Below are 27,703 nucleotides of genomic sequence, written 5' to 3'. Positions count from 1 at the left end.
CGTACTATCGCAAATAGTAAAGTTATCAAGTTAAAACGTAAATAGAAGTTTTATTCTCGTCTTGTTTCCGTGCGTCCACGCGGTTTTCAAGGACGACAACAACTAAACTCTCCAACCGGCTTTCGGCATTCATCAATCTCTTGTCACGCCACAACTGCCTTATCTCAAGAGCATCGAGATACATAAGCCAGTTTATTGTGCGCTGAAGTGTTTAGTTTTCATCTTGAACTTGAGAATGCACATGAACGCATAAACCGCGCGTGTGAATTGCGAATTGTCGTCAACGTAATTTGCAACCAGTGAACGATTTACGATAACGCGCGCGCTCGCGGCAGTAATATTCAAATAAAACGTAATAAGTATTACTTTAGTGTACAAGTACAATGTGATACCAAGTGGGGGCTACTGTAAGTGTATTCGTGTATGTATTCAAGCACGAAACAAGGCTTCGCGATCGAAAAAACGTGCACACAGTCGACCCGCGCGTGTTCCGACGGACTGTCGTAGATTTTTGCCGTTCCTTTCCGTTAATTAATAACCCAGTGCCATCAAATCAACCATCATGCTGTCGCTACCTAGAAATCAGGTAAACTTTCATTCTATCGTTATTCTCACTTCATATATTATCACTACACACGCGATTCAGCACTGTGTGACTGCATAATTTACTTCCAAGCGTAAATCGCACGAAACGCAAGTAAAAGCGAAGTAAATTGTAAGAAATTGTTTTTCGAGTGTTGTTTTGTTGTGGGCCCCGAGCAGTTTGTTGTGGGTTTGTGCATCGTGCACATCGCACGATATTTATAAATTAGGCCAAACATAAACGGCGTGCATGAAATGTGATTTTCTTCGTTTTCACTTTCCGCGCGACGCGTGCGGCCGTCGCGCACGATTCGCAGTTTCCTTTGAGGATGCGGCGGTAGAAAACATCATTTCGAGTGAAATTAATTACACATCTTCAGTGCAACGTACATTCTGAATTAATAGAAAGAAAGTATGAGTGCATTAATTATAGAATTCAAGCAGAGAAAACAAAACTTCTGATTGCACTTGAACTCGAAATTTACTAGCGTTGAAATGCGCACACATATTCTGAAAATATCTAGTTGTGGCGTTAGATATTTTAATATCAACCGACCTTGGTCGATAGCGATGATGGTGTTCAACTTACACTCGCTACGCGCTCGATGTAAATTAATTCAAATGATTGGAGGCAACGGGGCAAACGGGAATTTAACACTTGGAACTACTTCGTCTACTGCTCTAAAAGATACGAACAAAGTATCTTGATTTATTCTGATTGCAGTAGTATATGCGCGAAAAACTTTATCTGCCGCCATTTTGAATTTAAAAATATGGGACCGATTAAAAATGTGTCTTCTGAAATATAAAACTGGAATTATCAAGGAATTTAAAAGTAGAGGTTCAGAACACTCTGTATGACTGGAATATATTGGCTATTATATTCAATGATCCCGTTCAATGAATTACAATGCATGGACTGGTGAACTTTAACTCATTCTTTTAAACTAAACCTGTTTACTACAGTTCTTCGTTTCATATGTTGTGTGTGTGTGTGGATTTTCTCGGTGCACAACTTAGGTTTTATCGTGGGACCGTGTCAGTTTTTCGATCAATTTCTTCAAAAAAAAATCTGTCTCCAATTTGAATACAACTTCATACGATTTTGTCCTGAAAATGCACCGCGTCATAGATATTCGCAAACATTCTTATTACATCATTTGATATCTGGTTATTTATTAATGCAATTGCATAAATATTGATTAAATTGATGATATTCGTTCAACGATTACGCAAACTGCAAAGCTTTGAACTTGAGCGTGCGGTTTTTGCAGATTATTATCGAAGGCAAAACAAACTCATTACGCATGTTTTTGCGTAATTTCAAAAAAGTTTTTATCTACACAAAACACTCCTAAGCGATATTTAACTAGCGAAAGTAATGAAAGTATTCACTGGTCACGACTTGGATTATTATAAAAAGTGATGATAAACAATGCGAAAAGTTTACTAGTAATTATACTGAAATTACCTGAAAATTAACTTAAAAAAACAATTTTGCTTGTAATTCAATGCCAAGAGTCAATTTCACGCTGTGACCCGTTTAAACGTTTGCAAATAAAGATTATTAACTCTACAATACACCATCCTTGAAACGTAAACATCAGCTGATTATTACTCGCGAGTCTTATCTTATCACGAATGTGAAGTTGTGTTTGAGTTACATAACACTGCAAATACATGGAACATCTCACATCATTTTCCAAGGCTAATTCATAATCACTTAATGCTAAATTGGTGGTTTACAAAAAAAAAATTGTACTTTCTAGGCAACGCAGCTTGCCAATGTTCTTCGTAAATATTCCTCGAATGTCGCACCAACAACGAAACTCTTCATCAATGGCGAATTTAAAGATTCCAAGGCTACGGAATGGGTGGATCTGCACAATCCGGCCACCAACGAGGTTGTTACCAAAGTCCCTTTGTCCACAAAGGCTGAAATGGACTCTGCGGTCGAGTCCGCAAAGGAAGCGTATAAATCCTGGAGACAGACTTCGGTCTTGTCCCGTCAGCAACTCATGTTGAAGCTGCAGGCTGTGATTCGTAGAGATATGAAGAAGTTGGCAGCAAATATCACCACAGAACAAGGCAAGACCTTGGCTGATGCCGAGGGAGATGTTCTCAGAGGATTACGTGAGTGTTTCAATGAAAATTTTGTAAAAAATGACTCTAGGTGATGAGATTTCATAATTTGTAGAGGTGGTTGAACATGCATGCGCTGCTGGTACCCTCCTCCAAGGTGAATCCCTCCAAAACATTGCCAAAGATATGGATATTGTGTCTTACAAACTACCACTTGGTGTGACAGCTGGTATTTGCCCGTTTAACTTCCCGGCCATGATTCCATTATGGATGTTTCCAATGGCGTTGATTGCCGGTAACACCATGGTTGTTAAACCCTCTGAACGCGACCCTGGTGCGACCATGATGATCATGGAATTGCTTCAGGAAGTTGGCGCTCCTCCTGGCGTTGTTAACGTCATTCACGGTACACACGACTCTGTAAACTTTATCTGTGACAATAAAGACATCAAGGCAATCAGTTTTGTCGGGTCTGACCGCGCTGGAAAGTACATCTACGAACGCGGAGCAGCTAACGGTAAAAGAGTACAGTCTAACTTGGGTGCTAAGAACCATGCCGTTATCTTGCCCGATGCCAACAAAGAAGCTACTATTGAACAACTTGTGGGTGCTGGTTTTGGCGCTGCTGGTCAACGTTGCATGGCTTTAAGCGTTGCCATCTTAGTGGGAGAGGCTAAGAACTGGCTTCCTGACCTGATTGCGCGTGCTTCCCAACTCAAAGTAAACGCTGGGCACGAACCTGGAACTGATGTGGGCCCAGTAATCACCCCACAAGCTAAAGAAAGAATTCATCAATTGATTGAGGCTGGTATTAAACAAGGTGCCAAATGTCCCTTGGACGGTCGCAATATTAAAGTCCCTGGCTATCCTAACGGCAACTTTGTCGGACCTACCATTCTCACAGACGTTCAAGTCAACCAAGACTGCTATAAAGAGGAGATCTTTGGCCCAGTGCTGTCGGTTATGACTGCCGATACATTAGAGCAAGCAATTGAAATGATTAATGCCAATCCTTACGGAAACGGTACCGCGATCTTTACTAGCAATGGTAGTCACGCGCGGCAATTTGTAAACGAAATCGATGTCGGCCAGGTCGGTGTCAACGTACCCATCCCAGTTCCGTTGCCCATGTTCAGTTTCACAGGATCAAGGGGTAGTTTCTTGGGAGATTTGCATTTCTACGGTAAACAGGGGCTCAATTTCTACACACAAACTAAAACTATCACATCACTGTGGCGCAAAGGAAAAGCAGTGGCTAAGCCATCTGTTTCAATGCCAGTTCATAACTAATTCACATGAAAACCGAATTGAAAATTGATGAAAACGCGAATTTGTGTTACCGCAACACAATAATTAATTGAATAAAGTATTTGATATTTTGTTGGTCAAATGAGTGAATGTTCAAATTCACTTATTTAAAAATGAATATGATTCCAAAATAAATGATATTGAATGTTTGTATTATCAGATTTATTTTCGTTTTATTACAAAGCCTTACTAGTCACAAATAAATAAAAACATCAGTGCATTACAAAAAGTGTCCGTCCTCTTGTACACACTTTGTACAGCCATTCTGATTTTCATGTCACATTCTTCTAAAACTTACAATAAACAATATGTTAATATTTAAGTAGTTACATAAAGCTATTCCAATCTAATTTGTTTCTAAATAATAAATAGGATCTTATTACAAGGTCGATGGTAACGTCAATTCGACGCTGTTAGTATAAGGACTGGTAGTCAGATACTCAGGTATTTCGACTTGTCGCCGTTTCCTCTTTCCGCTCATGGCCATTGGTACCAACAGAGCCATCCCAGCTGGAATCATTCCAGCTCCTACCGCGGCCAACACCGCGCTGGAATCGGACACTGAGCTACTCTGAACAGACTCCGATACAATATTATCTCCATTTTGAATTTGATACTGGCTTGACACTGGCTGCCTCAACGCTTGTGTTTTTTTGGTCCTATATGGTTCTAACTCTCCAAGTTGTGGCCGTACTTTCACTGGTCTTCTCTGCGGGCGTAACTTCAATCTTTGTCTCTTGGCGTGTTGCTTCTGTGCCTCTTCTACAGACTCGAAAGTCCCATCCACTTGTAATAGGCCCCCGTGGCTGGTAGTCATGTTGATACGGCCGTCATCCAGCGGTGGTAGTACTGTAAGACGCACGGATTTATGAGTATTCATCGTTTGCAAGGAGTTGTCGCCGCCGTCCGACACCGAGTCGGAGAATCGGAGCGAACGCTGGCGTGGGTTTTTTGGGTATTTGTAACCCTTAGTGGTAGATAACAACACCCACTCACCCTCTCCTTTAAATGGATGTGTGGCCGACGTAGAAATTGTACCCGACGCAGAGGAATCTCCTCCGACCCCGCGACGTCGATTTCCATAATCGTGTTCCGGGAAGTTTGCAGGTAGACCATCTGTTATAATACCATCATCGGGGACATTACCAAAAGAGCTATGACCAGGGTTGTGATGGTGGTGTTGGTTGTTGTTACAGTTGTCCTTGAATGGACGTTTGTTGCCATTTCCGGAGTGTCCGTAGGATTGTACCGTGTGCAGATTTACTTTGTGTCCATAGGTAGCACTCGGTCGTGGAAAACTAGGTCTTCTGTTGTTATAGTAATCATCATCAACCGGATCTTCAATGTCACCTTCTTCTAATGGATCGTCGTAATATCCGTTGGGACGATGACCACCGATGACCCCGTTTGGCCTGATTGGTTTGGGGTAATTCGGGCGTGGGAACTCTTCCTGTGATCCGACTTGGAATCTATCATTGTAAGGACGATTGGATTGGTCGTAATATCCATGATTATTTTGTTGCTGGTTCTGATATTTGTCTTTTTTGGGTTTGCCATGCCACTTAGATATCTTACTTACTGACCAAGGTACCGCATCCATTGAAACCCACCCTTTGTTATCTTGGGGTCTTTGTTGAATCTTATCAAAATGTAGCAAGTTCCAAGACTTTGACTTTTCTGGTTTACCTCGGTTTTCATCTACGGCGTGTTCTTCTGAAGGTATATCAACATATTTATCGCTTAAATGCAACTGGTCGTCATTTTCTTGGACATTGGAATTGTCAACTTGCACATTGACCTTCTTAACATTCTGCGCGTAAGAATTTAGGAACTTTTTCAATTTTTCCGAGTTATCTTCCTCGTCTAATCCAGTAGGAAATCTATCATTTCGATTGGAAATCACATCGGGTTTTAGAGTGCGGTGTTCGAAATCTGGTCGATGTTTAAATCTATCGTCCTTATCTCCTCGATGTGTGAAAGGTTTATAATTGTTTTTAATATCGTCCAAACCTTGTGTGACGCGATCACTTCGAACTCGGTCGTTGCGATGAAGCGTAGGCGGCTTTCTTGTGTTCAGGTCCCAACCAGGGTCGGCCTCGATAATCCTGATCGGTTTCGATCCTGGCACGTCCAAATCATATGAGCGCGTTGTGAATGCATGCACATTGCGCGTATTTTGAACACCTAAGAGAATCGCGAACGCGATTGTTAGCAACGACACACTCGTTGCACCGGACATTGTGGCCCGAGAAGAAGCTCGATAATAACTGAAGACGATCACCGCACGCGTCACGAATTTATGCCAAGTACACGGCCACAATGTAGTACAACGTGCCCCCTACCAAAAGATGCAAACGCTACGTGAACGCTTTTACTCTTTTCATGCTTCCGTTTTCGAAGAGGTGGGCAAAACAAAAACACGACGAGAAACAAGAGAGATAAAATTATTAAGAAAGGCAGCATTGATGTTTATAGCTAAATAAATACGCTGATTGCTTTATTGTTGTATTATAGAGTTTCAATTTCAATTCAAAAACACTTCTGATAAATTTTCTTTTCTTTTTGACCAATATTTTATAGCTATTAAACCATGACGATTTGAAATTTTCTCTCGTTGCGCTTGTTACCATCGACCGTGACATTGTCACCACGCGAATAAGCAAAACAATGGAGTAATGCAAGAATCGTGCCAGAATCTTCATGAGCAATAACGTGCAAAAATTATAAACGCATTACTCGCGGTCTCGGGCCAGATCGTCAATGAAATTTACTAATTTGCTTTATTCTCTTACTCTCCTCTTAAGTTTTACATTTTTTGACATTTTATTCAATTGTTTCTTTTTAGTTTTGCTGATGGCCGTCTCTAACAATTAGTTTTTTAATTTCTTTTTCACTTTGCATGTTGGTTATTCGGTCGGCGGTCCGTTTTCTCATTGTCGACGCACAAGAAAGCGCCGTTTAACGCCGATGGATGATTATCCTCAACGCCGACAAGAGGAAGCGACGCGCGAAGCGCCTGAAGAACTAACTCGCCGACTAGAAAGACGCTGATTGTGTTGATCTTGATCGTAACGCATGAATTGCACGCGAATCGTTTTGTTGAACAAGTAGTTCACTACGAATGCATTCGATTTGTACCTGGCAGGCTACAGATTGTTCCGAGAAGATAAAACTTTCCTTCTGGCGCGCAGTAAAACAAAACGTCGAGGAAAAACAATCGTAATAGATTAGAACAAAAGAGTAACCAAAAAATTGTTGACATAGGTTCTAACTCGACAAAAACAATTTGAAGTTTACGAAAAAATTAATCTGTAATGTTTTATCAACATTCAGCGTATTTTTTGCATTTTTAACTGTAGAAGTCGACAATGGTAGCTTACAGCTAGTGCATTTGTGAGTTGTTTAGCTTTTTTGCATTCTTATATTCATTTTTGTTTGGGTTCGTAAGTAGTTCACGGCGATTCGGATTTGTACTAATGATCGACACCGGAATTGCGATGGGATGCGAATTGCTGGAAAACTCCCACAAAATTAAACATGCTTTCGAACCGCAGCGTTCATAAATTACAAATTACAAGCTGTCACTCAGAGATAAATCGGTCAGTGATGCGTTGTGCTGTGTTCAGCATCAACAATGTAATCGGGACGTACAGTAAACTCTCAACGTCTCTTAAGAAATAATCAAAAACAGTTAACGAAATTCTATTACGACAAAAGTTAACACCAACTAAAATCAACACTTAATCTTCCTAAGTTTTTAATCGTTTTAATTGGACTGCCTGTTAATTTTTATGTTAGTAATAAATACTAATTAAAAGCTTTCGTTTAATCTACATTGCGCAAGTTAAATATAAAATCCTCACAATTATAAAATGATCAAGATCTGCAATGACAAATATAAATCTTGTTTCTAAATGAACTTGAACAAGCTTCTATAGATATTACAGTTAATTTATTGCTGATCGGCAATAGCAATCGTGCGAGCTCGCGAAATTGTTAAATCGTAAATTGTGATGAGCGATTTTTAAAGTTCGAGGCGGCACGCGCGATTGCAGTTTATTAGGCACACGTTCAGATGCAGCGGCAGATATGTAACGAGAAAAATATTTAAATAACAGTAACCACACGGTGCACTTGATGCACTTCGCCGCGGCCCCGCGAATGCAAAGATTTATGAACGAGGAAATACAGTTTTCAAGCGCAATCGGTGATCTTGCTTGCATCTCGATTAACGGTTTGTTAAAATTCAGTTTTTTGTTAATCATATAAAGCACAAAAAGAATTCAATTTCAGCTATATCATCAAATTATATCTAATAAAACCATTATTTTTTGGGGCAAAGTATGAATGAATACGAGTTTTGCACGTTTTCATGGAAAGTTAACATTTGCAATTTTTGTGGTTCTAATTGTTGATTGTCCTTGGTCACACTAGCATGAAAAAATTATCCAATTAGACTTTTACCAGTTTTGCTTTCTTCACCAACACGAAACCGCGTCAACATGACAGCTTAAAGACGACACGCAGATTAAAACATTACTTTCCATAAAATTCCGGAGCAAACAAATACTTACCGTGTTTATGTACTATGCAACAATTTAAAATCTAAATTGTATGCTAAGTAAACACGGTGTTTACAATTTAGTCCGCTTGAAATTATTTCACTAGTTCACTAGGTTCGTGACATGTCCGTGACGATGAGACCGCGAAAATCGCAGTTTATGACTGACAATCGCAAGAATAACAAATGATCAGCTATACCTGCAAATAAAAAGACGCAATGATGATCATGGAAGTGAATCAAGAATAACAAGACCATTGTTATGCTTCTAAGCGTACTTGGGAAAACTGCATGTACCTCAATCCACAATTACAATTGGACATTGTAATAACTAAACAAAAGAACTCGTGTTGCACGTATTCTCGGCCGCCCTACTTATTAATCTTATATTCAGTAAATATTTTTGAAGCAAGAATATTTCAATGTTTTGGATATGTAGTGTCCGTTTTTATAGCATGGAAATGATACTCATTAAAGAGTTTCTTTTTTACTTTGAGCTCTCTATTTAATGTCATCGAGTCGACAATTGAAAATAATCATAATATTTCTTATTTGAAATAAACGCATGTAAAACAAAAATTAAGAAAACTCTCGATGGTAATACTAGTCTTCAGAATTTTCTTCATGACGTGATGGTCCCTGAGTGTCTGGAGATCTCTCCCTTGCCATTTGACGAAGTAAACTTAAAGTTGCCAAATTTCTTTGCTGTTGTTCCAGTATCAGTTGTGAGTTATCAGAATCATCATAGTTTAGATATGGATTTCTGCGAGTTGGCTCAGCTTCATGTCTATTAGTAGAAGTAGAAGCCGAAGGCGACATCACTTGGAAAAGATTCCCTAAATAGAATACTCCATCACTAGTATCGTCAGAAGATGAGTCTACAGTCGAATAATGCACTTGTTGGTGCCGCACCATCAATGATGATGGCCCAGCTATGCCTAGTTGCTGTTCATGCCCTAACACATGAGTCTGCAAGCCCCTTGAAGTCTTATACTGTTTCTTACAGTAGACGCATTTAAATTCTTTTTTTGGTTTGACAGTCTTAATTAAGCTGCGATCCAAAAAGTAAACAGTATGAAAATATCAAAATAAGAAGAAGGGTGAATTTCTTACTCGCGATTGATTTCGTGAAAGTTAATCACATGGTACTTCATCCCGTTTTGGTTTTTGTAGCTTTTATTGCACCCGGGTACGGGGCAGGCAAACTTTTTATTTGACGTTGTCAATGCCTGCGACGAACAACTTTGATACACCGCAGAAGCAGCATCTAAGAGTTGTTTTTGTTCCGCCATCAACAGATTTTCTACTTCTTGTTGTCGGACTTCTGCGTGTTCATCGGGAGTGCCATATGGTAAAATTAAGCTCAAGGGAATACCTTTCGTGGGCCAGTCCTCCTGAGCGTCGTCGTCATTCAATTCTTTTTTTAGATTATCCTCATCAACATCGAATTCTATCCAAACACAAAATAATAGTTAACATTAAAAATTTTTTAATGATTTATTCAAACCTATATGAAGAGCCTCGATGTGCAACACTAAATTACGAATGTTATCAAATATTTTGCCGCAATATTCGCAGGCGTTGGGTAAATAGCCATCCATTTTTACACTTGTGGATCGTTTTATTGCTTCAACTCAATTTGTATTTGATCACTGATCTAATTAAGTAAAATTAGTATCAGAAGATTTAAATGATTATTAACAAATTAACGGAGGCTGTTTTTGTTTCTGATAAGCACAGGTTACTCGGATTTAAAACACGTGCTGATCAGTATTGCATGAGCTTCGCGAATGTTTGGTGTTTCAACATCGACTGACTGATTTTTTTTCTGTTGCAGTCTGGAATAAATTCGGACGCATGCCGAGTTTGTTTATTTTTCCTGCAAGCACACGGAACTTCGATACCCCTAAAAGAAGTTGGCGTTGCAGCTCATTCTATTATTCTATCTTTTCTTCTCTTCCCCGTTTTTAACCAGGTCCGCAAACGTTCAGTTCATGCTAACTATTTGTGCGAGACTGGGCGCAAAAAAAGAAGGGTACCAGTAAAACATGAGACAGACTCTTTAGCCAGTCGCGCAATAGCGCTGTATTGTCGCATTCGACGGAATAGACTTAATAAGTGTGCAGCTTAGTGCGACTTCTAACTCACGTGTTTCTTCTGTTTTAGTACTTTCTGTGATATCTCGATGAACTAGAAAATTTGTATACATTATTACATCATAATTTTTGTCTTAATGTCGGCTTAATTAATTAATTTTGTCATTTTGTTTTAAACCGCTTATGTCGCTGTATATATTCTACAATTTTCCAATTCTTTAAAGTTTCAAGGTACCATACGAGGGTGACGGTACAAGTGACTCTTATTTAGGGCACCGTACGAGTGTAGCGGTAGAAGTGACTCCCATTTAGGGCACTGTACGAGGGTAGCAGTGGAAGTGAATATTATTCAGGGCACCGTACGAGAGTAGCGGTAGAAGTGACTTTTATTCAGGGCACCGTACGTGGAAGAAGGCATAGCTTACTATAATTCGATGCACCGTAGAAAGATGAATGCACAGGTGGTGACTCTTTTTCAGGGAATCCTCATCTTTCCCATTTTACTTTATGAATTATTTTCGACCTCTAAAATATGTCTTAAAATTGCTTTGCATAGTCCACAATTGGGAATTTGAAAAAAATTATTTTTTTTATGTATTTAAAACTTAATTATTAATTTTATTGATATGCAATGTAAAAAACGAAAAAAATTTTTTTTCAATTAATTATGAACGATTAAAAATTGATAAATTTTAAAAAAATCATGACTTGTGACGTCATAATGTTAAAGCAATTATATTACAGTGCAGCGCTTACGGCTATTATATGTAACTTGACAAAAACATTGTAAATTTACTAGTAAAAAAAGATTTGTTACAGTTAATTTCATTCAGCTATGTGTGATACAGGATATATAAAAGCAAATTCTGATAACATTCCTGATGTTGATATATTTATGATCACCGATTTTTGAAAAAATGACCTGCGGTTTAATTCTGCCGAAGTTCGAGGTGTCAAGGCATCGAGGTAAGTCTGTTAAAAAATATTATAAATCACAATATTTAAGTATTAATTTTCTGAGTAAAGTTAAGTAAACACTTACTGTACGCTATACCCTCACAATATCGCCAAAAACGATATTTTTACTAAACCATTGCAAGTCAATGCAAGTATTTGTCAAGCCTGATGTGGATAGCTATTTCGACCATTAGAGGTCTCATCAGCACACCTACTGGCTTGACTGACTTGCATTGACTTGCAATGGTTTAGTAAAAATATCGTTTTTGGCGATATTGTGAGGGTATAGCGTACAGTAAGTGTTTACTTAACTTTACTCAGCTTATACTCACCCTCTCGTACTACCTACCATTGTATATTAATTTTCTATTGAATATAATTACCTATTAAATTAAATTTAGAGCATCACGTGAAAGTTACGGCGACAAAGCTATAGGTTATGTTCAACTTCGTCGTAAAAATGGCATTTGTATTGTAAAAGGACGTGTATGTCCAGAACATCGAGTTCGAAGTAAAGCTTATTCTGTTACTTTAACAGTTAATGAAAAGTTAAGAAAAGTTCATGACATTGAATGCCATGACTGTGCAGCTTCAGCAGGTAATTAGTACTCCAATTAAACTCAAATTCTTGAATTGAGGTTATGAACGATAATCATTTTTTATATTGAATGCACAGGTGGTTGTAAACATGCATTAGCATTACTCATGTGGACCCATAGCAGGAGTGAAGATCCGACACCTACAGAAGTTGCTTGCTACTGGAAGAAGTCTCGATTATCAGGCATAGGAACAGTAATTAAATATATTGAAGCTGAAAAATTGACAAGAAAAACCTCTGCTACTTCAGTTGACAATTTACCGGAAAATAATACATTTTTACAGGAAGTCATTGAATTTGCCCAAAATCAACAAATTAACTCTCAAATCGGACAGTTAAATTTTGATATAGACTCCAAAAAAGCTTACAGTTTATCGTTACATCGACTTATTTTTGATTTTAATAAAAATGCTGATTCGCAAGTTAAAATTTTTTAGAATTCGCTAAGACTGAAATGAAAGAAGCTGTATGTGCAGAAGCTGAACAACTATCTAAACAGCAAAGTGAATGTGCACTTTGGCATGAACTTCGTTATGGACGTATAACTGCATCAAAATTTTATGAAGCTGCTCATTGTAAAACTAATAATGGCTCACTAGTTCAACAAATTATTGGTGTAAGTAAAGTTCATGAAACAAATGCTATGGCACGAGGAAAAAATCTAGAAAAGGATGTAATTGAAGTTTTGGAGAAAGAGTTGAAAGTACAAATTACGCGTCCAGGGATTTATCTTGTACCTAGTCATCCAGTCTTCGCAGCATCTCCTGATGGAGTTACTAGTAATGCAATTATTGAGATAAAATGTCCCTCCAGTCAAAAATCATTGGACACTTTTTTGCCGAAAGGCAAAATAAGCTTAAAGTGTAATGCTCAAATGCAACTACAGATGTTAATGACGGGTAAAAGAGAAGGTATCTTTTGTGTTGCTGATCCAAATTTTGAAGAAAATGAACAAATTTATGTTAAAAAATTGAAATATGATGATGCACATACACAAGCTCTCATTAATAAATGTCTAGTATTTTGGTCCAAAAATATATTTCCAAAACTATTAAAATCTGTACAAACTTAAGCATTCAGTAGTCTTAATTAATTATTAATCATAATATTTTGATGTTGGTTTACAAATGCAATTAATAAAAAATATATTACATTAAATGAAACATACTCTTAGTCATTTGTTTTGTAAAGAAAATATTCTTACATTTAAGTTGAAATTATAGGCGTCTGTAAATTCACTAGTGCTGCGGCAGTGATAACAATATTATAGTCTGTTAAAGGCAACATATTATGATTAACAACCGCATGAGGTTTGAGAAAATCAAACTCTCTCATTCTTCCGATGACGCGCTCTATATGAATACGTAGAGCAGCGATTCGTTTGCCTTGTAAGACATCAGATTGTGATAATTTAACTCCAGAATTAACTGAAGCTGGTCGAATTAATTCAATATTTTTATCGTCAAGAAGTGAAACAATATTTTTGAATCCTCGATCAGCCATGACAGCACAAGCTCCGGGTAACTCTTCTAATAATCCGCTTTCTTGAAATAATAATTCATCTGAAATTCCACCTCCAAAGCCTTTTGATATGAAATTTATAAAACCATCTGGTGTACAAGATATTAAATACTTTAAAGTATTACACTTTTTATACTCTGCCCAAGTTAAAGATTGATACTCTGGATTACTTGGTTTTTCAATTTGTATCTCGAATGCATCAATAATAGCTATCACATGACTATATGAAGTTCTAAATGGTATTGGTAGTATTCTTTTTATGTTATTAAGCTCAGGCATGTAAACAAGTTTTTTAAAGAAATGTGCTGACACTCATTCCAAACTGTTCACTCAATCTTTCAAAGCTATCTTGGCGTCGTATTTTCATCAAAGATAATTTTATATTGGTAATATTGATATTAGATATGACACTAAGACGTTCTAACATCACATTCCAGTGTCCCTCCAGTGGCTCCAGTAGGCTTTTAAATTGTCATTAATTAAGTAATTTGTAACTTTTAGGATTTCAGCTTTTTTTACAGGAGACTGTAAGCTAGAATCCATAGTACTCGAGCCGGTATTTTCTGAAGGTTTATAAATCTCTTGAGAACTATTCGAATGTGCTGTAAAACTACTAGATGACAAGCTTTTCTGAGCATCTTCAAGTAATTTTGAAGTTAATTTCTGACATATTGGAGATGTTGCAGTACTGATGCTACCAGTTTTAATTGGTGAGCAGGATTTATCTACTCCGATTGATAAAAGTTTACATTGAACTGACACGCTACGATATTTAGGACGTCTATTCACTTGAACAGCAACAGTACGACTGTTAAAATCGGTTTGTGTGTGTGGTTCAACACTGACTTTTTGATGGGATATTACATTTAAAGGAGCAGAATCAACTTCAACATGTTCAACAGCGTTGACTGATACAGCATCAAAGTTTGGTTCTTGAGGATTACCAATTTCCATTTTGTCCGAAGATTCACTTAAAATTTCTTGAATTATTTGTTGTCTCCGTCTTTTTTCTGCAGCTGGTCTAAGAATCATTGAAGTCCCTTGTCGTTTACGATTAGGTTGACATTCGAACTTGTGTGGTACCACATCAATTTTAATCTTGGCTTTACCTCCCATTGTTGTGTAATACATATAATTTTCCATATCATCCTTTAGCTGGAAATAGAACAAATCATAAGAATTATTTAAATGTTTTTATAATAAGGAAACAAAACCATAAAATTTACTTTATAAATATTAATATAGTTCAATGCATAACCTAAAACGTTATAATATTTATTTGTTTATTTGTTTATTTAACGCCGCTCGGCAATTATACATAATAATTTACATAAAAAAAAGATATAAAATATAAAAATATTAAAGTGAATCGTAATTATCAGATAACGATTTATGAATTTATTATTTAAGCAGTTTAAATAATCAGTACAAAATTTTTTAAAGCTGTGATTTTAAAGGTTATGATTTGAAGCCCAGTCAAAAAACTAAATTGACTGAACTCTTTCTAGTTATTTACTTTGAACACTTACATAAAAAATAATTAATAACAATATGATTACGAAATACTTACATCAAAGTGATCTTCACAACAAAAAAAATTCGATTTTGTTTTAGGATTATCTCGGAGCACTGCTTGAAACCATTTTTTTCGACGTTTCTCGTCTTGAGGAACATTTAAAAACATTTTTTCAGGAGTTGTCTTTGTTGTATTTGTACATAATGGTACAAAACAAGAGCGATAACTTTTGAGATTTGACATTTTTTATATATTTTTGAGTATTTAACAATTACAGAATGAAATTAATCAAAGCTCAAAGCACTGTGCTTATTATCTCTGTCTCTGTATACTACTATTGGTGCTATTCTGAGCAGCACCCGAAGTGCTATAGTGTCGAACGAACGCAAATTGCAATTCTGAGTGGCCAACGGAGGTCTTTTGGAGGGTTCGGGTCGCCTCAATTTTTCGAGCAGCTTGAGGGTGCCGATAGCTTTCGTAACATGTTATACGCATGCGCTGCCTTCCTTGGCGCGGGTGAAACTGCTCTACCGCAGCCCCCTGTTCTCACTCGCACCTGCACTCCGTTGTCGGCTGTCTCAGTCTTCGCCTATTCATCGAAATTGCAAAGTGGAATAATATTTTGACGAGCCGTGTGCTCGAAGTAGATGTGAAAAAAAAAAAAGATGAAGATGACAAGGAATTGTGTAATGCATCGAGTGTAGGTATATGTATTTTTCTAAATGCAAATATCCACGTTTTCGCAAAATTTCAAATTTAAAAAATTCGTAAACCAATAAATTTGAGATGAATATTTTGTCGAACACTCTTTTTCAAGCAAGTATTTGCTGATAAGGAGCCAAATACGTAGCATATAAAAGATTATTTATATTTTTTTGATTGTGTTTTCAAAGGTAATTTAAAAAATCAAAGCAATGAACAATAACAACCTTTGATTACGACTTTCAACGCAATGTTGTTTCCAGCACCCGCAAACAGATAAGCGACAGAAGTTTTCCAACTCTTAGGAATTCTGTGTGGTGTGTTATTTATGCCGATAGTGCGTCGCCGCGAACTTAGACAATAAATACAATTAGTAATCACAAGACTAACATCATAATATGTATATCAACACTCTTAATGTTGTGAAATACAGTAGATAGTAAACACATTCGCAGATGAGCAACTACCACGTCATACGCTGACCCCTTGTGCTAACAATTATATATATATCGCTGCTGTATAGTAATTAAGCTATCTTAAGATTACAAATCACGAAGGGTCACTGCCCTGTAAAAGTATGTACGCGGCTAGTTTTACACCAATTTAGAGATGTTGAAAGAATAAAATTAGTAGTTACCGAGCAAGCATCGAGGGCGACGCCCCACCCTCCGGAGCACCTCTAAGACTCTCCGGCCGCCTTACAACCAGCGTAAAAATCCACACATCAGTCCTTCTGCTCTCAGCTTTGAACCCGGCGCCATCTTCAGAGCGCACGCTGGTTTGGCTACTGGTCCTTCCGAACCGGATAATGACGAAATTCAGGAAACTAAGGTTTGATTATAGTTGTTTCTTACTTTATATAAGCTCCACCAGAAAAGCGTACATAGGCACCCGGCTTCTTTACGACCCGTGGTACCTCGCGAATCCGTCCAGTTGCGACTTGTGATCGAGTAGCAAGTTCTTTTGATTGGTAAAAGAACTGCAATTGCACCCGGGCAGCATTACAAAAAGACAGAAGACCGTAACTTCCAAGCGCACTTCCAAAGAAGCACTGACTATCATGGAAGCTTCGCAAATTCTTTTGCTACAAAAGGCAAGAACAGATTAAATTACCGCATCTGAGGCTACAGCCGCAAAACGTATGAGCACAAATAACGGCTGTACAGTTTCAAATTAAAAAAGAATTATGGCCAGAAACGAGGAGTAACGTGATGATTCACTAGTTTCCCATTCAACAACATCTAAAAATTACATAACTACTTCAAATCAAACAATGTTGCCAAATGACCAATAAACATATGGAGTATGAAACCGCATTGGACAAGTCCACGGTAGACCCCATTCACTCCAGCAACAATCGCACAGCATCCACTGTAAGACAAAGGAACATCTACCCTCAAATATACCGAGGAAGAGATTGCTGGCAGCGTAGTTTCTCGACAAGGCGAAAAAGTCCGGAATCATTTAACGTCCAATTCTGATAGATGGAATATCCTGGAATGGTCAGCACGGAGTCTCCAATACCGGATCTACGGCGAAGTAGATCCAAATCAAGCTGACAATGATCGCTTCGAGACAAGTCGGAGAATCATCACCTCGTTTCTGGCATCGTTGCAGACACCAGCAGTAAAGAGTGCACCAGCAGCATCAACTCGTCCACCATTGCCACCCCCTTAACTGTCAATCGTTCCATTTGAGGGAGGATTCAAGGAATGGTCGGAATTCCAAGACGTGTTTAAACGAATGGTGCACAATCAAGCCTATTCGAAGGTAGAGAAACTACAGTATCTCAAGGCAAGTCTTCGCGGTGAAGCGCTGAAGCTAATAAATCAAATTGCTGTGACCGATAGCAATTATGAAACCGCGTGGAAAATTCTTGAAGATCGGTACGATAACCGACGGTTACTACTCGGTCAGATTTTAGATAGGTTGCTAGATCAGCCATCTTGCACGCAAGAATCAGTGAAAATGCTGAAAGAATTGCATGACACGACTAAAGAGTGCTTGGAAGTGCTCAAAAATATGCATATAAATATTGATTCCTGGGGTCCGATAATTGGACGAATCATCACAAGAAAATGGGATCAAGAAACTAATAAAACTTTCGAACAATCGCTGCTAAATCCGTACGAAATCCAAGATTTAGAGGATGTACTATCGTTTTTAAAAAAACGATTCCAATCATTGGAGTTGTGTATGCCGCAAACACTCTCCACAGAGTCGTCAACAAGATACTCAGCAGCATCATCAGCGTGTCAGTTTTGTTCGGGGAAGCACTCCCTCATCACCTGTTTTAAATTCAAGGAGACAAGCGCGCAGAGCAGACTCCAGTTCGTAAACAGCAAGCAGCTGTGCAGAAATTGTCTTAAGAGACATCAAGGAATATGCCAAGTGGAATCTCGATGCAACAAGTGTGGTAAGCAACACCATACATTAATTCACACCGATAGTTTCGTAAGGAGACCGACCAAGAAAAGCCACACCGCCTCAACACATGTTGAAACTAATGCGCTGCTGGCTACCGCAGTAGTGAATATCCCTACAATCCATGGTCACATGTTTACCGCGAGAGTCCTGATTGATCCAGGTTCAGAACTCTCACTGATTACCGAAAATGCAGTACAGCAAATCGGGATTCGAAAACAATCAGCCAGAGCAGAGGTGTTCGGAATAGCCGACGGGGAGCCCAAGATTTCCAAATCTAAGGTAGATGTGCAAATGTATCCTCGCTTCAGCAATTCAAAGGCGTTCAATAGCGAATTGTTCGTCATGTCCAAGGTCACCGACACCCTGCCATCGGAGCCATTAGACTTCAACACGTTTAAACTGTGGGAAAATCGCCCATTAGCCGATCCATACTTCTACCGTCCCGGCAAGATCGACATTCTATTGGGCGTTGGAGAGGTCGCTCAACTTTTATTGGATGGCCTAGAAAAACATAGTGGATATATGGCACAAAATTCAGAGCTGGGATGGCTCATCTCCGGTGGTTGGCATAAATCCCCACAAATCTCAGCACAAGTATGCACTATCAGCGGCCCCCAACCAGACCTAACACGTTTCTGGGAATTCGAAGAAGTAGAATGCAGTATTCAACCCACGGCAGAAGCAGAGAACTGCGAAGTATGGTACAAAGAAAGTACAACTAGAAGCAAGGACGGAAGATATACCGTGTGCTTGCCGTTCAAAGCAAACCTGGGAGAATCACGATCACGTGCACTAGTGAGATTGCGGTGCAATGCAAAATTAAGAGATGATTACCACACGTTCATGCGAGAGTATCTAGAGCTGCACCGTATGAGAAAGGTAAATAAGAGAGACTCTCAATTAAACGGGTATTATATACCTCATCACGCGGTGATACAAGAAGAAAGTAGCACCACCAAATTACGAGTGGTCTTCGATGCATCATGCCAAACATCGTCGAAGCGTAGCTTGAATGAATGCATGTATGTGGGTCCGCAGCTCCAGAATGACATTGCGGATCTATTGCTTCGATGGAGAAAACATGCAATTGTCTGTACAGCAGACTATCCAATGGTCATAGATATCATCAAAAAGGACTTCTACGTCGACGACGTGCTCTCAGGAGCAGAAGACTTAAAGACGCCCAAGAAACTCCAATTGGATTTTCTCGAAGTGATGAAAAAGGATGGATTCACTCTTCGAAAATGGTCTAGTAAAAATTCGGGATTAATTGAAGATCTACCCAAAGAACTGAATGACCAATCCACGTACGACGTGGGCTCAAGTGAAACGAAGAAAACGTTAGGGACCATCTGGGATCCACAAAAGGATACAATTATGGTCCGTATAAATAGGAATTTTTCCACCAAGATAACAAAGCGGGGCATCCTCTCAGACATTTCTAAAATCTTCGATCCTCTCGGATGGCTGTCATCCGTTATCATTGTAATCAAACTACAAATTCAAAAACTTTGGAGTGACAAGATTCACTGGGATGAAAACCTAAATGAAGAAAATACAGATAAATGGCAACTCTTCTGTCGTCTACTCCAGGACATCGAAAGTATTCAAATACAACGTTGGGTGTCTACAACTACGAACATGGAACTACATGGATTCTGTGACGCATCAGAAAAGGCATATGGAGCTGTCGTCTATTGCAGATCACCGAATGGCGGTAAGACGTATACCAATGTACTCCAAGCCAAATCAAAGGTTGCGCCGGTGAAAACCCAAGTCTCGTTACCTCGACTAGAGTTGTGCGCAGCAAAGATAATAGCAGCGGTACTAAGGAAGTTAAAGACCTCGCTAGACATCTCGAACGAAAACATCTACGCATGGTCGGACTCGATGATCACCTTGGCATGGAGTACCGGACCAGCGGAGAAAAGAGAGATCTGTGTGGCAAACAGGGTAGTTGACGTAAATCAAAATATTCCGACTCATGCATGGAGGCATGAAAGGACGCACGAAAATCCTGCTGATCTAATAACACGAGGGGTGGCACCAAACAAATTGAAGGAGAGCAAGCTATGGTGGCAAGGACCAACATGGCTGACGCAGGAGAAGGAAACGTGGCCAACGCAACCGATGATACGAAAGGTCATTCCTACGCCTTCAACGATAAATATACTTATGGTAAAACCAAACTCCTCAATCATCAATCGTTTCTCGACACTACACAAAATGTTACGAGTTCTAACGTACTGTCGACGATTTCGTACCAGAGACAAGGATGAAATAAAGTACGCAGAAATGGAATCAACCATGCAGACAGTCATCAGATTGGTGCAGCAAGAAGGATTTGTTGGTGAAATAAAGGCGTTAACAACTGAGGTGGAGTCTGCAATTCAAGAAACAAATGCACTGTTGGGAAAGGACAGCGCAGTGGAAAGTTCAATACTCGTCAGAACAGAAATGACATAGAATACGTCACAGGTAATCATTTTTGGCTATTTTCCCATCATAGCCAAAGCAGAATATTTAATGATGAAAATAACTGCAACTCCGCTTCATATAACAAATACGTCATATACTGTATATGATGTACCCAATGCCCTGACGGCGGTGAACTATGAACTTCAGCAGTACTATGAACTGAGCATGGACGACCTCAAGAACTGCTACGATTTGGGAGATAATCGGTTTGCCTGTTCACCTAGCTCAGTCCGCAAATTGGGATTCGATAAGAATTGCGTAGTGGAAGCAATCTACGGAAATATCGAGCCGTGCAACTAGCGGACCCAACTGACTTCGTTCTGTTAAAAAAATTTGGAATGTGGCAGATTTTGTTTCTCTCTATTTTATATTCGGTGCAAAAAATTCTCCTGAATAGAACAGGGCACTCCCTTGACAGGCCGCTTCCACGAACTTTCGCCACCCTTTCAAGAACAAATTATATTAGTGGGACCCACTAAAACACCCCGAATTGTGTCACATGCAATACTTAGTGATCGTAGATAATTAACCACTTTGCAGAGGAATATTCCATTAAGGTTGCAAAGGCGGAAAATCCTCTTTTTGGATTATTAATTGCCTTCCGTCTTTCATCATTTTTTCAAGATCTATGAACACGTGTTGTACCAACGCCAAACCCTCCTACAATTTTATCTAGATTTTTGGGGTGCAGTTGGATTAAAAATAACAGAGTTCAAAAAGAGTCTGATCAATTTGAGACGGCACTGTTAACAAATTTTCTGGAACAAACTCCTACAGAGAATCGAAATACCAGCACATACTTACAGGAACCAAAGACAAATATTCTTAATAGTGTTAGCTTATTAAAACTATTAAAACGAATTTATAACAGTGGTCAGATATATAATTTCGAACTGTTGAAGAGGAGGCTAAATCAACAGCTCATCATTCTTATAAAGAGATGAGACAAAGAAAACGCAAATATCCATATGATGAAACGAACAAAAATGATACAGCATTTTCGTCAAGAAATTTTTTTATTGTCAACATATATCATTACATCAATACATCATTATTGTATGTGATGTATTAACATCAGAAATTACTCGAAGGGGCGATGTCTATATCAATGTTCTTAACGATTTTAAAATTTCCAAATTTCCAAATATACACACAATACTGCAAATTTTTTTGACCTTGCCCGTTTCTAATGCAAGTGGAGAAAGGACATTTTCAGTTTTAAAACGAGCCAAAAACAATCTGCGCAATAGTCTTTTACAAGAGCACTTAAATGACTTCTGCATTAATGTGTTCATAGAAAAATGATATTTGAAAAACTAGAGTAATGACAAAATTATTAAATCTTTGCCCAAGAGAAGGCAAGAAAAAGTAAATTTGTAATTTGTATTTAAATACGATTACCGTTTTTGAGCACACGTACGATGAACTCGAGAACCAAGATAGCATTGAAAACGATAATCCCATCGCGGATAGTATGGCAGTCACTTGAAATATTTCGATCGGTCTTAAAAACAATTAACGCACAACCAGGTGCGAAGAGCGAATCGGAAGATAATCCATTAAATTTTGGAATAGTGCGTGTGGATTAGGCCTGCTGGGGGTACCACGATAAAAAAAACGCGCCACGTACTCTACCTCATGGTGATGTGGAAATGAGTTTTTGGCACAAACGAATGTTGAAGTAGACTTTGCAGCGCCCGTACGCTAAAACTATTAATTTTACTGGGCTAAAAACCGTTTTTGAAAATTTTCGGATTTAGGGGCCCCAAACTTGATTTGCGCCTAGGGCCCCACTGAAGCATAATCCGCCACTGGTAGTTACCGAGCAAGCATCGAGTGAAGATCGCCTCACTTCTCCGAGCACCTCTAAGACTCTCCGCTGCCTTACAACCAGCGTAAAATAAACACATCAGTCCTTCTGCTCTCAGCTTTGAACCCGGCGCCATCTTCAGAGCGCACGCTGGCTTCACATCAGTATAGAACCGGAATAGAAATAATAAGTATTAACACATATTTGTTGCATATTTGGATAATTGAAGAACCCATAGATTTGAAACTCGCGCGCTTTCTGTCAAATTCTATCGTGCAGCGGGGTTGACTTTAGGTAAAGTTACAGATGAGCGCACAGAATACCACTTAAGGCCGATCCATAACTTCGCCGTACGAAGCGTCTTGGAGCTTTCGTACGTTCGTTTGTTAAGTGGTGAACAGTGAAAACTAACATTATGACGTCACACGCGCTTGGATTTGTTCGGGAGTTGTCGGCGCGTCTTCGGTACTGGATTCAAAAATTAATTTTGATTTTGATATAACTGTTTAATTATTGCGAAAAAAATTGTTTTGTTATAAAACTTATATATGATCTTTCCATTAAAATAATAAAAAAAAATAATTCAAAAACCCAATTATCAATTATCGATTTGTCGTGGAAATCGGGTGATATCTCGGGAACCCTTCAGGGTATTTGGATGTTTTTTTTTTCAGATTTTGATAGCGCGAGAGTTATTATAAATTATACGTTATCGCCGCTCCCAGAAATCATGCGCTAAGTGCTATTTAATCACTTTGCAAATTTGACAATTTTCTAATATTTAAAATTAAAAAACAATAGTTTTACGTGAAGGTGTAAAGTAAACACTTACTGTACGCTATACCCTCACAATATCATTATGAAAACGATACTTTATTAAATAGCTATCCAGATCAGGTTTAATGAATACTTGCATTGACTTGCACTGGTTTTAATAAAGTATCGTTTTCATAACTGGTTCAGTTCCATGCTGCGCTCGTGCTACGAACGTTCGAACGTTTCAGTCTGTTTATATTTGCACGCGGCGCGACACCTTTCTATCATTCATTCCAATTATTTTAATTGCACTATGCTTTATCCTTAATAATCAGCATAAATATCGGCAGTTAATAACAATTGACGTTTACAGTGATTTGGATTGATAAGTTACGCATGAAATGATCATAATAAAACTCGTGCTTGGGCTGTTGGATTATTTCGATGCTAAGAATTGGAATAAGAAATATGTATCCCATTGATAATTTCGAGTAAGTGTAATTAATGTCAGTTCTCCACTGGATTTTATGGGAATAATGTCGGCCAAAATAGCGTGTGTCATGCTAGTACGTTATCCAACGGATAACGTTGGATTCATCCCTACTAATCCTTACTAATATTATAAATGCGAATGTCCTGAAGTTTATCGTGCTTTCACGCAAAAACTACTTAACAGATCATCATGAAAATTTGTACACATATTCTTAGTGGTCCCCGAAAGGTTATAGGCTACTTTTTATTTAAAAAAAAAATTATATTTTAAATAAAATAAAGAAATTGTTTAGTCAATAATACCTCGCAATCTGGCGAATACTTTAATGTAGCTCAAACCTAAGTACTATAGTACCATCACACTGTATTATCACACTGTATTACCGACAGCTACGTCAACATCAAATCCAATTGTATGGAGACTGTACACTATACTTCCATAGATTATACTTTCAGCCATTTTAAACTTCCCGCCATTCTACTTCATTGTTACTTCTTCTGTGTCTACAGACGCGTACGGAAGCAACTTCATTGATTTCTAATATTTATTTGATGGATTCAACGCGAGCGAAGCCGCGGGATAAAGCTAGTACTTGATAAAGGTGCAGCCCAATACGAACACACGTGCTTTTTCTGTTTCAGAACTTTCTGTGACTACCGGATGCACTAGTAAGTTTGTAAACATTATTACATCTCAATTATATTTTAGTCTTAAATTTTAAATCGTAATTTTTTAATTTTCTTATTAAATGTAGTGATTTTCTTCGTGTATCACCCTATGTACTTTTCTTTCGCTTCACTTTTCTTTTCGATTTATTGTTTTTTAAATTTGTAACACCCTGTATACTAATTTTCCTCAACCTAATTGCTATTTCCTAATGTTATACTCGTAGGTTAGTGTTTATAATTTGACACTAGTGTGTTTGTGCGCGATTATGCAGGTTGTGGGGTACATTTGTCTGGGCTTTGTGTTGGTACGCTCGGTCCGGCAAGAATGTTTAGTAAGGTGTCCGTTATTTCCCACATTGATATTTTTTTTGTTGCCGCCCTCTGAAGTTTTAGTTTTAGCTCTAAAATAATGATCCAACGTAAATTAGTTTTACTTGATGAAATAAGCTGGAACATGATATTTTTCCTTATTTAAATAACATGGTATTTAATGCCCTCCAGTAACCTACAGCTGACATGACAGATTTTCTGGATGTATACTTTCATAAAAGATCTTCTTTGGTTTTTCCATACAACATCTTTTAAAAGCATTTGCAATCAAAATTAATATTCACATAGTTTATAACTCATTCACAGCAAATTCTAACTGCGCCACCTATGGTCAATTGATCGAAACTAGAGTTTAAGTTACATAGTCGCGTATCGACAACGCGTCGATGTATACTTTGACCGCAAATAACTTTACAGGAATGTTTTTATGGAAAAACAAAGAGATCTTTTGTAGAGGGTAAAATTTTGCATTAGAATATGTCTTTGTCGTAGCTGTAGGTTTATTTACTTTGAGATAAAAAATTAAATGTAAAAACGTCAGGAAAATCCCATGTTATTTAAAATGGAAAAGTATCATGAATCCGGCACGGTTTAAATTAAGAATTAAGAGTTAATTTACGCTCGATAATTTATTTCTTTGAAAAACTAAAACTTCAGATGGCGGCAAGTCAAAAATAATCAATGGGAAATAACGGACACCCTAATGTTTAGTCTACATTTATTTTAGTCTGAACGAAAACAGAGTAACCCCTTGTAGTTCAAATGAATTGCTCAACTCAAGGCTCTTTGACATTTATTGGTATTCCTATTCAGTGGTATTAATTGCCGACCAGTCTGAATGACGTCTCGCCCTATTCACATTGAAGCAACGTATAAACACAAAGACCAGATGGTAGAAAAATTTCAGATATAAAGGGACACCCTCGAGAGGTGTTCCGTCAGTCAGTTCTTCGAGTTCATTTGAGGTAGCTGGTACTTATTAATAAACGCATTACCACAACTTCGTAATAAACTTACATCGTGATATTCAAACCAAGTGTCTTTGCATCAATTATAACCCACACTCACCGATCCCACAAGGTCATAAAACTTATTTCAAAATGGCGGCGTGAAGTTTCTATGTATTGTACTTACTTAATTGCATTAGATTTGTTAATAAAGAAATGTTAAAGAAAGACACTGTGATTTGTATTTTTTTTGTACCCCTTCTATCATTGCAGGTACAAGCCAGCACTTGGAAAATATTTCTCAGTTTGCGTCGACTCTCATGAGGTCGATAATATTTGTTCAAAGCCTTATAAGGATTGTCCTTGTAAGGAGTTCTCTCACCCGGAGATGATCCCCTACCATAAAAATTGTTGATGTATCCTAGGGATGCAGCGTACAGACATCGCAGCTGTAGACAGGGCTGTCGAGAATCGCGCGGGCCCCGGGAATCGGGAATCGGGCCCCTGGCTGTAGGACGGATCGGGAGCAATGGACGCATCGAAGCTGTGGGCGGTCGAGCAGAGCGTTCTGTGAGAGCGACCAGTAGACTTATAGAACGTCACGCCGCCAAAAAATTTAAAAATCGGATACCCACCCTTCTTTCGGGGTGGTTCTCTTCTCTAATCCTTTCTGATACATTCTGTCTTCTTCCTCTGCTTCTTTTAACTCCTAGTACCACAAGTTCTTCTTCCGCTTCTTTTTCTCTGCCGCTTTCCCGCTCTTTTATTCTGTATTGCATCTTTTCTCTATACTCCTACTTGTATTGCAATGAGGAGTTAGCATATGCAACCCACATTTCATCACTATCGAACCACCGACCCCGGGCATCGTAGCATATCCCATTATTACTCGGGTCAGGTATATATATATACAGTTGGCTTTAAAAAACTATATATACTCATAATGTTAAATATACCTACATAGAACTGCTGAAAATTAGTTAAAAATTAAAACCGTAAAATTTAAAGTTTCAAAACTTCATTATATCTAAAATCTGACTAATTTTGCAGAAGCGCCTTTCATATGTTGGTTAGCTCATTTTATTTAATTTCATTATTATTTCAACTGTCGCTGTATTGCTTTCCAGCAAATTTAGTAACTCAAGAAGTAAGTCAATTATATTAATGCCAAAGACTGTTTCTCTGAGTTTTGTTTTGTTCAAGGCTTTTAATACAGGCGATGCAATAATCACCTCCAATTGTTACAATCACCTCAAGTTTGCTAAGCTTGTTATTCAAGACATTGTTCAACGAGCAAGAAAAAAAGTTGTATTTTCTGCTGGTGGATTAGTAGAAATTAATCGTGTTGCATTTACTATGGAACATTCGATAATATTACTAATTTGAACTTAATTATATTATCTTACATCATCTGTATTTTCCAAATATTCAAGTGGACCTTATCTTGTTAATGCGTAATATTGAAACTAGAGTCTGACCGAAACTGGTTTTCAGCCGAAACCGAAATTTCGGTCCAGGCCTCAGTTTCGGCCGAAACCGAAACCGAAACTGTAACTTACATAAAAATATGTTTAATTTAAGTTTCAAAATTCAACGATTTCAGGAATGGTACCATAAAATTATTTACACTGGGCAGTATTAAGTAAAGCAAAGTGAAGTAATTGAAGATAGATTGGAAATTTGTTGTTTTGAGAATTTTTAGAACATATGATTGGTTGAGGATTCCCTTAAACCTCTATCGTGTGTCACTTCAAAATGAAACTACTATAATAAAATTCACGAATACTGAGTTTCGGTGCAGAGAAAGTTTCGGGCAATTTTTGGCCGAAAACTGGCTGAAACCGAAACCGAAATTTCGGTCGGTCTGTAAT

At 38.1% G+C, this 27,703-nt stretch overlaps 4 protein-coding genes and 1 long non-coding RNA gene across 5 annotated transcripts; 3 read left to right on the top strand and 2 right to left on the bottom strand.

Annotated features, from left to right (window-relative positions):
- The first annotated feature begins 224 nt into the window (after nucleotides 1–224).
- Nucleotides 225–4,133, top strand: LOC135792970 (probable methylmalonate-semialdehyde/malonate-semialdehyde dehydrogenase [acylating], mitochondrial). Its single transcript, XM_065303798.1, has 3 exons — nucleotides 225–586; nucleotides 2,352–2,715; nucleotides 2,780–4,133. Exons 1-3 carry the CDS (start codon nucleotides 563–565, stop codon nucleotides 3,952–3,954), a joined length of 1,563 nt encoding a protein of 520 aa, XP_065159870.1. The 5' UTR covers nucleotides 225–562; the 3' UTR covers nucleotides 3,955–4,133.
- Nucleotides 4,118–6,260, bottom strand: LOC135792969 (uncharacterized). Its single transcript, XM_065303797.1, has 2 exons — nucleotides 4,969–6,260; nucleotides 4,118–4,821 (listed from the first exon to the last, which is right to left on the bottom strand). Exons 1-2 carry the CDS (start codon nucleotides 6,209–6,211, stop codon nucleotides 4,352–4,354), a joined length of 1,713 nt encoding a protein of 570 aa, XP_065159869.1. The 5' UTR covers nucleotides 6,212–6,260; the 3' UTR covers nucleotides 4,118–4,351.
- A 2,799-nt stretch (nucleotides 6,261–9,059) lies between these two features.
- LOC135792551 (uncharacterized) lies at nucleotides 9,060–10,358 on the bottom strand. Its single transcript, XM_065303214.1, has 3 exons — nucleotides 10,041–10,358; nucleotides 9,647–9,983; nucleotides 9,060–9,584 (listed from the first exon to the last, which is right to left on the bottom strand). The coding sequence occupies exons 1-3, from the start codon at nucleotides 10,132–10,134 to the stop codon at nucleotides 9,137–9,139; spliced, it is 879 nt and encodes a 292-aa protein (XP_065159286.1). The 5' UTR covers nucleotides 10,135–10,358; the 3' UTR covers nucleotides 9,060–9,136.
- A 964-nt stretch (nucleotides 10,359–11,322) lies between these two features.
- LOC135792552 (uncharacterized) lies at nucleotides 11,323–13,347 on the top strand. Its single transcript, XR_010548381.1, has 3 exons — nucleotides 11,323–11,595; nucleotides 11,988–12,184; nucleotides 12,263–13,347. It is a non-coding gene; the product is annotated as an uncharacterized lncRNA (long non-coding RNA).
- Nucleotides 13,348–17,446: 4,099 nt separating this feature from the next.
- Nucleotides 17,447–21,128, top strand: LOC135792069 (uncharacterized). Its single transcript, XM_065302691.1, has 2 exons — nucleotides 17,447–20,784; nucleotides 20,860–21,128. The coding sequence occupies exons 1-2, from the start codon at nucleotides 17,667–17,669 to the stop codon at nucleotides 21,126–21,128; spliced, it is 3,387 nt and encodes a 1,128-aa protein (XP_065158763.1). The 5' UTR covers nucleotides 17,447–17,666.
- Nucleotides 21,129–27,703: the final 6,575 nt, after the last annotated feature.

Source organism: Atheta coriaria, unplaced genomic scaffold (assembly GCF_025399875.1).
Source record: "Atheta coriaria isolate IRGN ID8LTWV9N9 unplaced genomic scaffold, Caltech_Dcor_3.1 hic_scaffold_5_pilon, whole genome shotgun sequence".
Classification (NCBI taxonomy): Eukaryota; Metazoa; Arthropoda; class Insecta; order Coleoptera; family Staphylinidae; genus Dalotia; species Dalotia coriaria.
The sequence above is the reverse complement of the archived record's forward strand: the minus strand, read 5'-3'. Positions and strand labels throughout refer to the sequence as shown.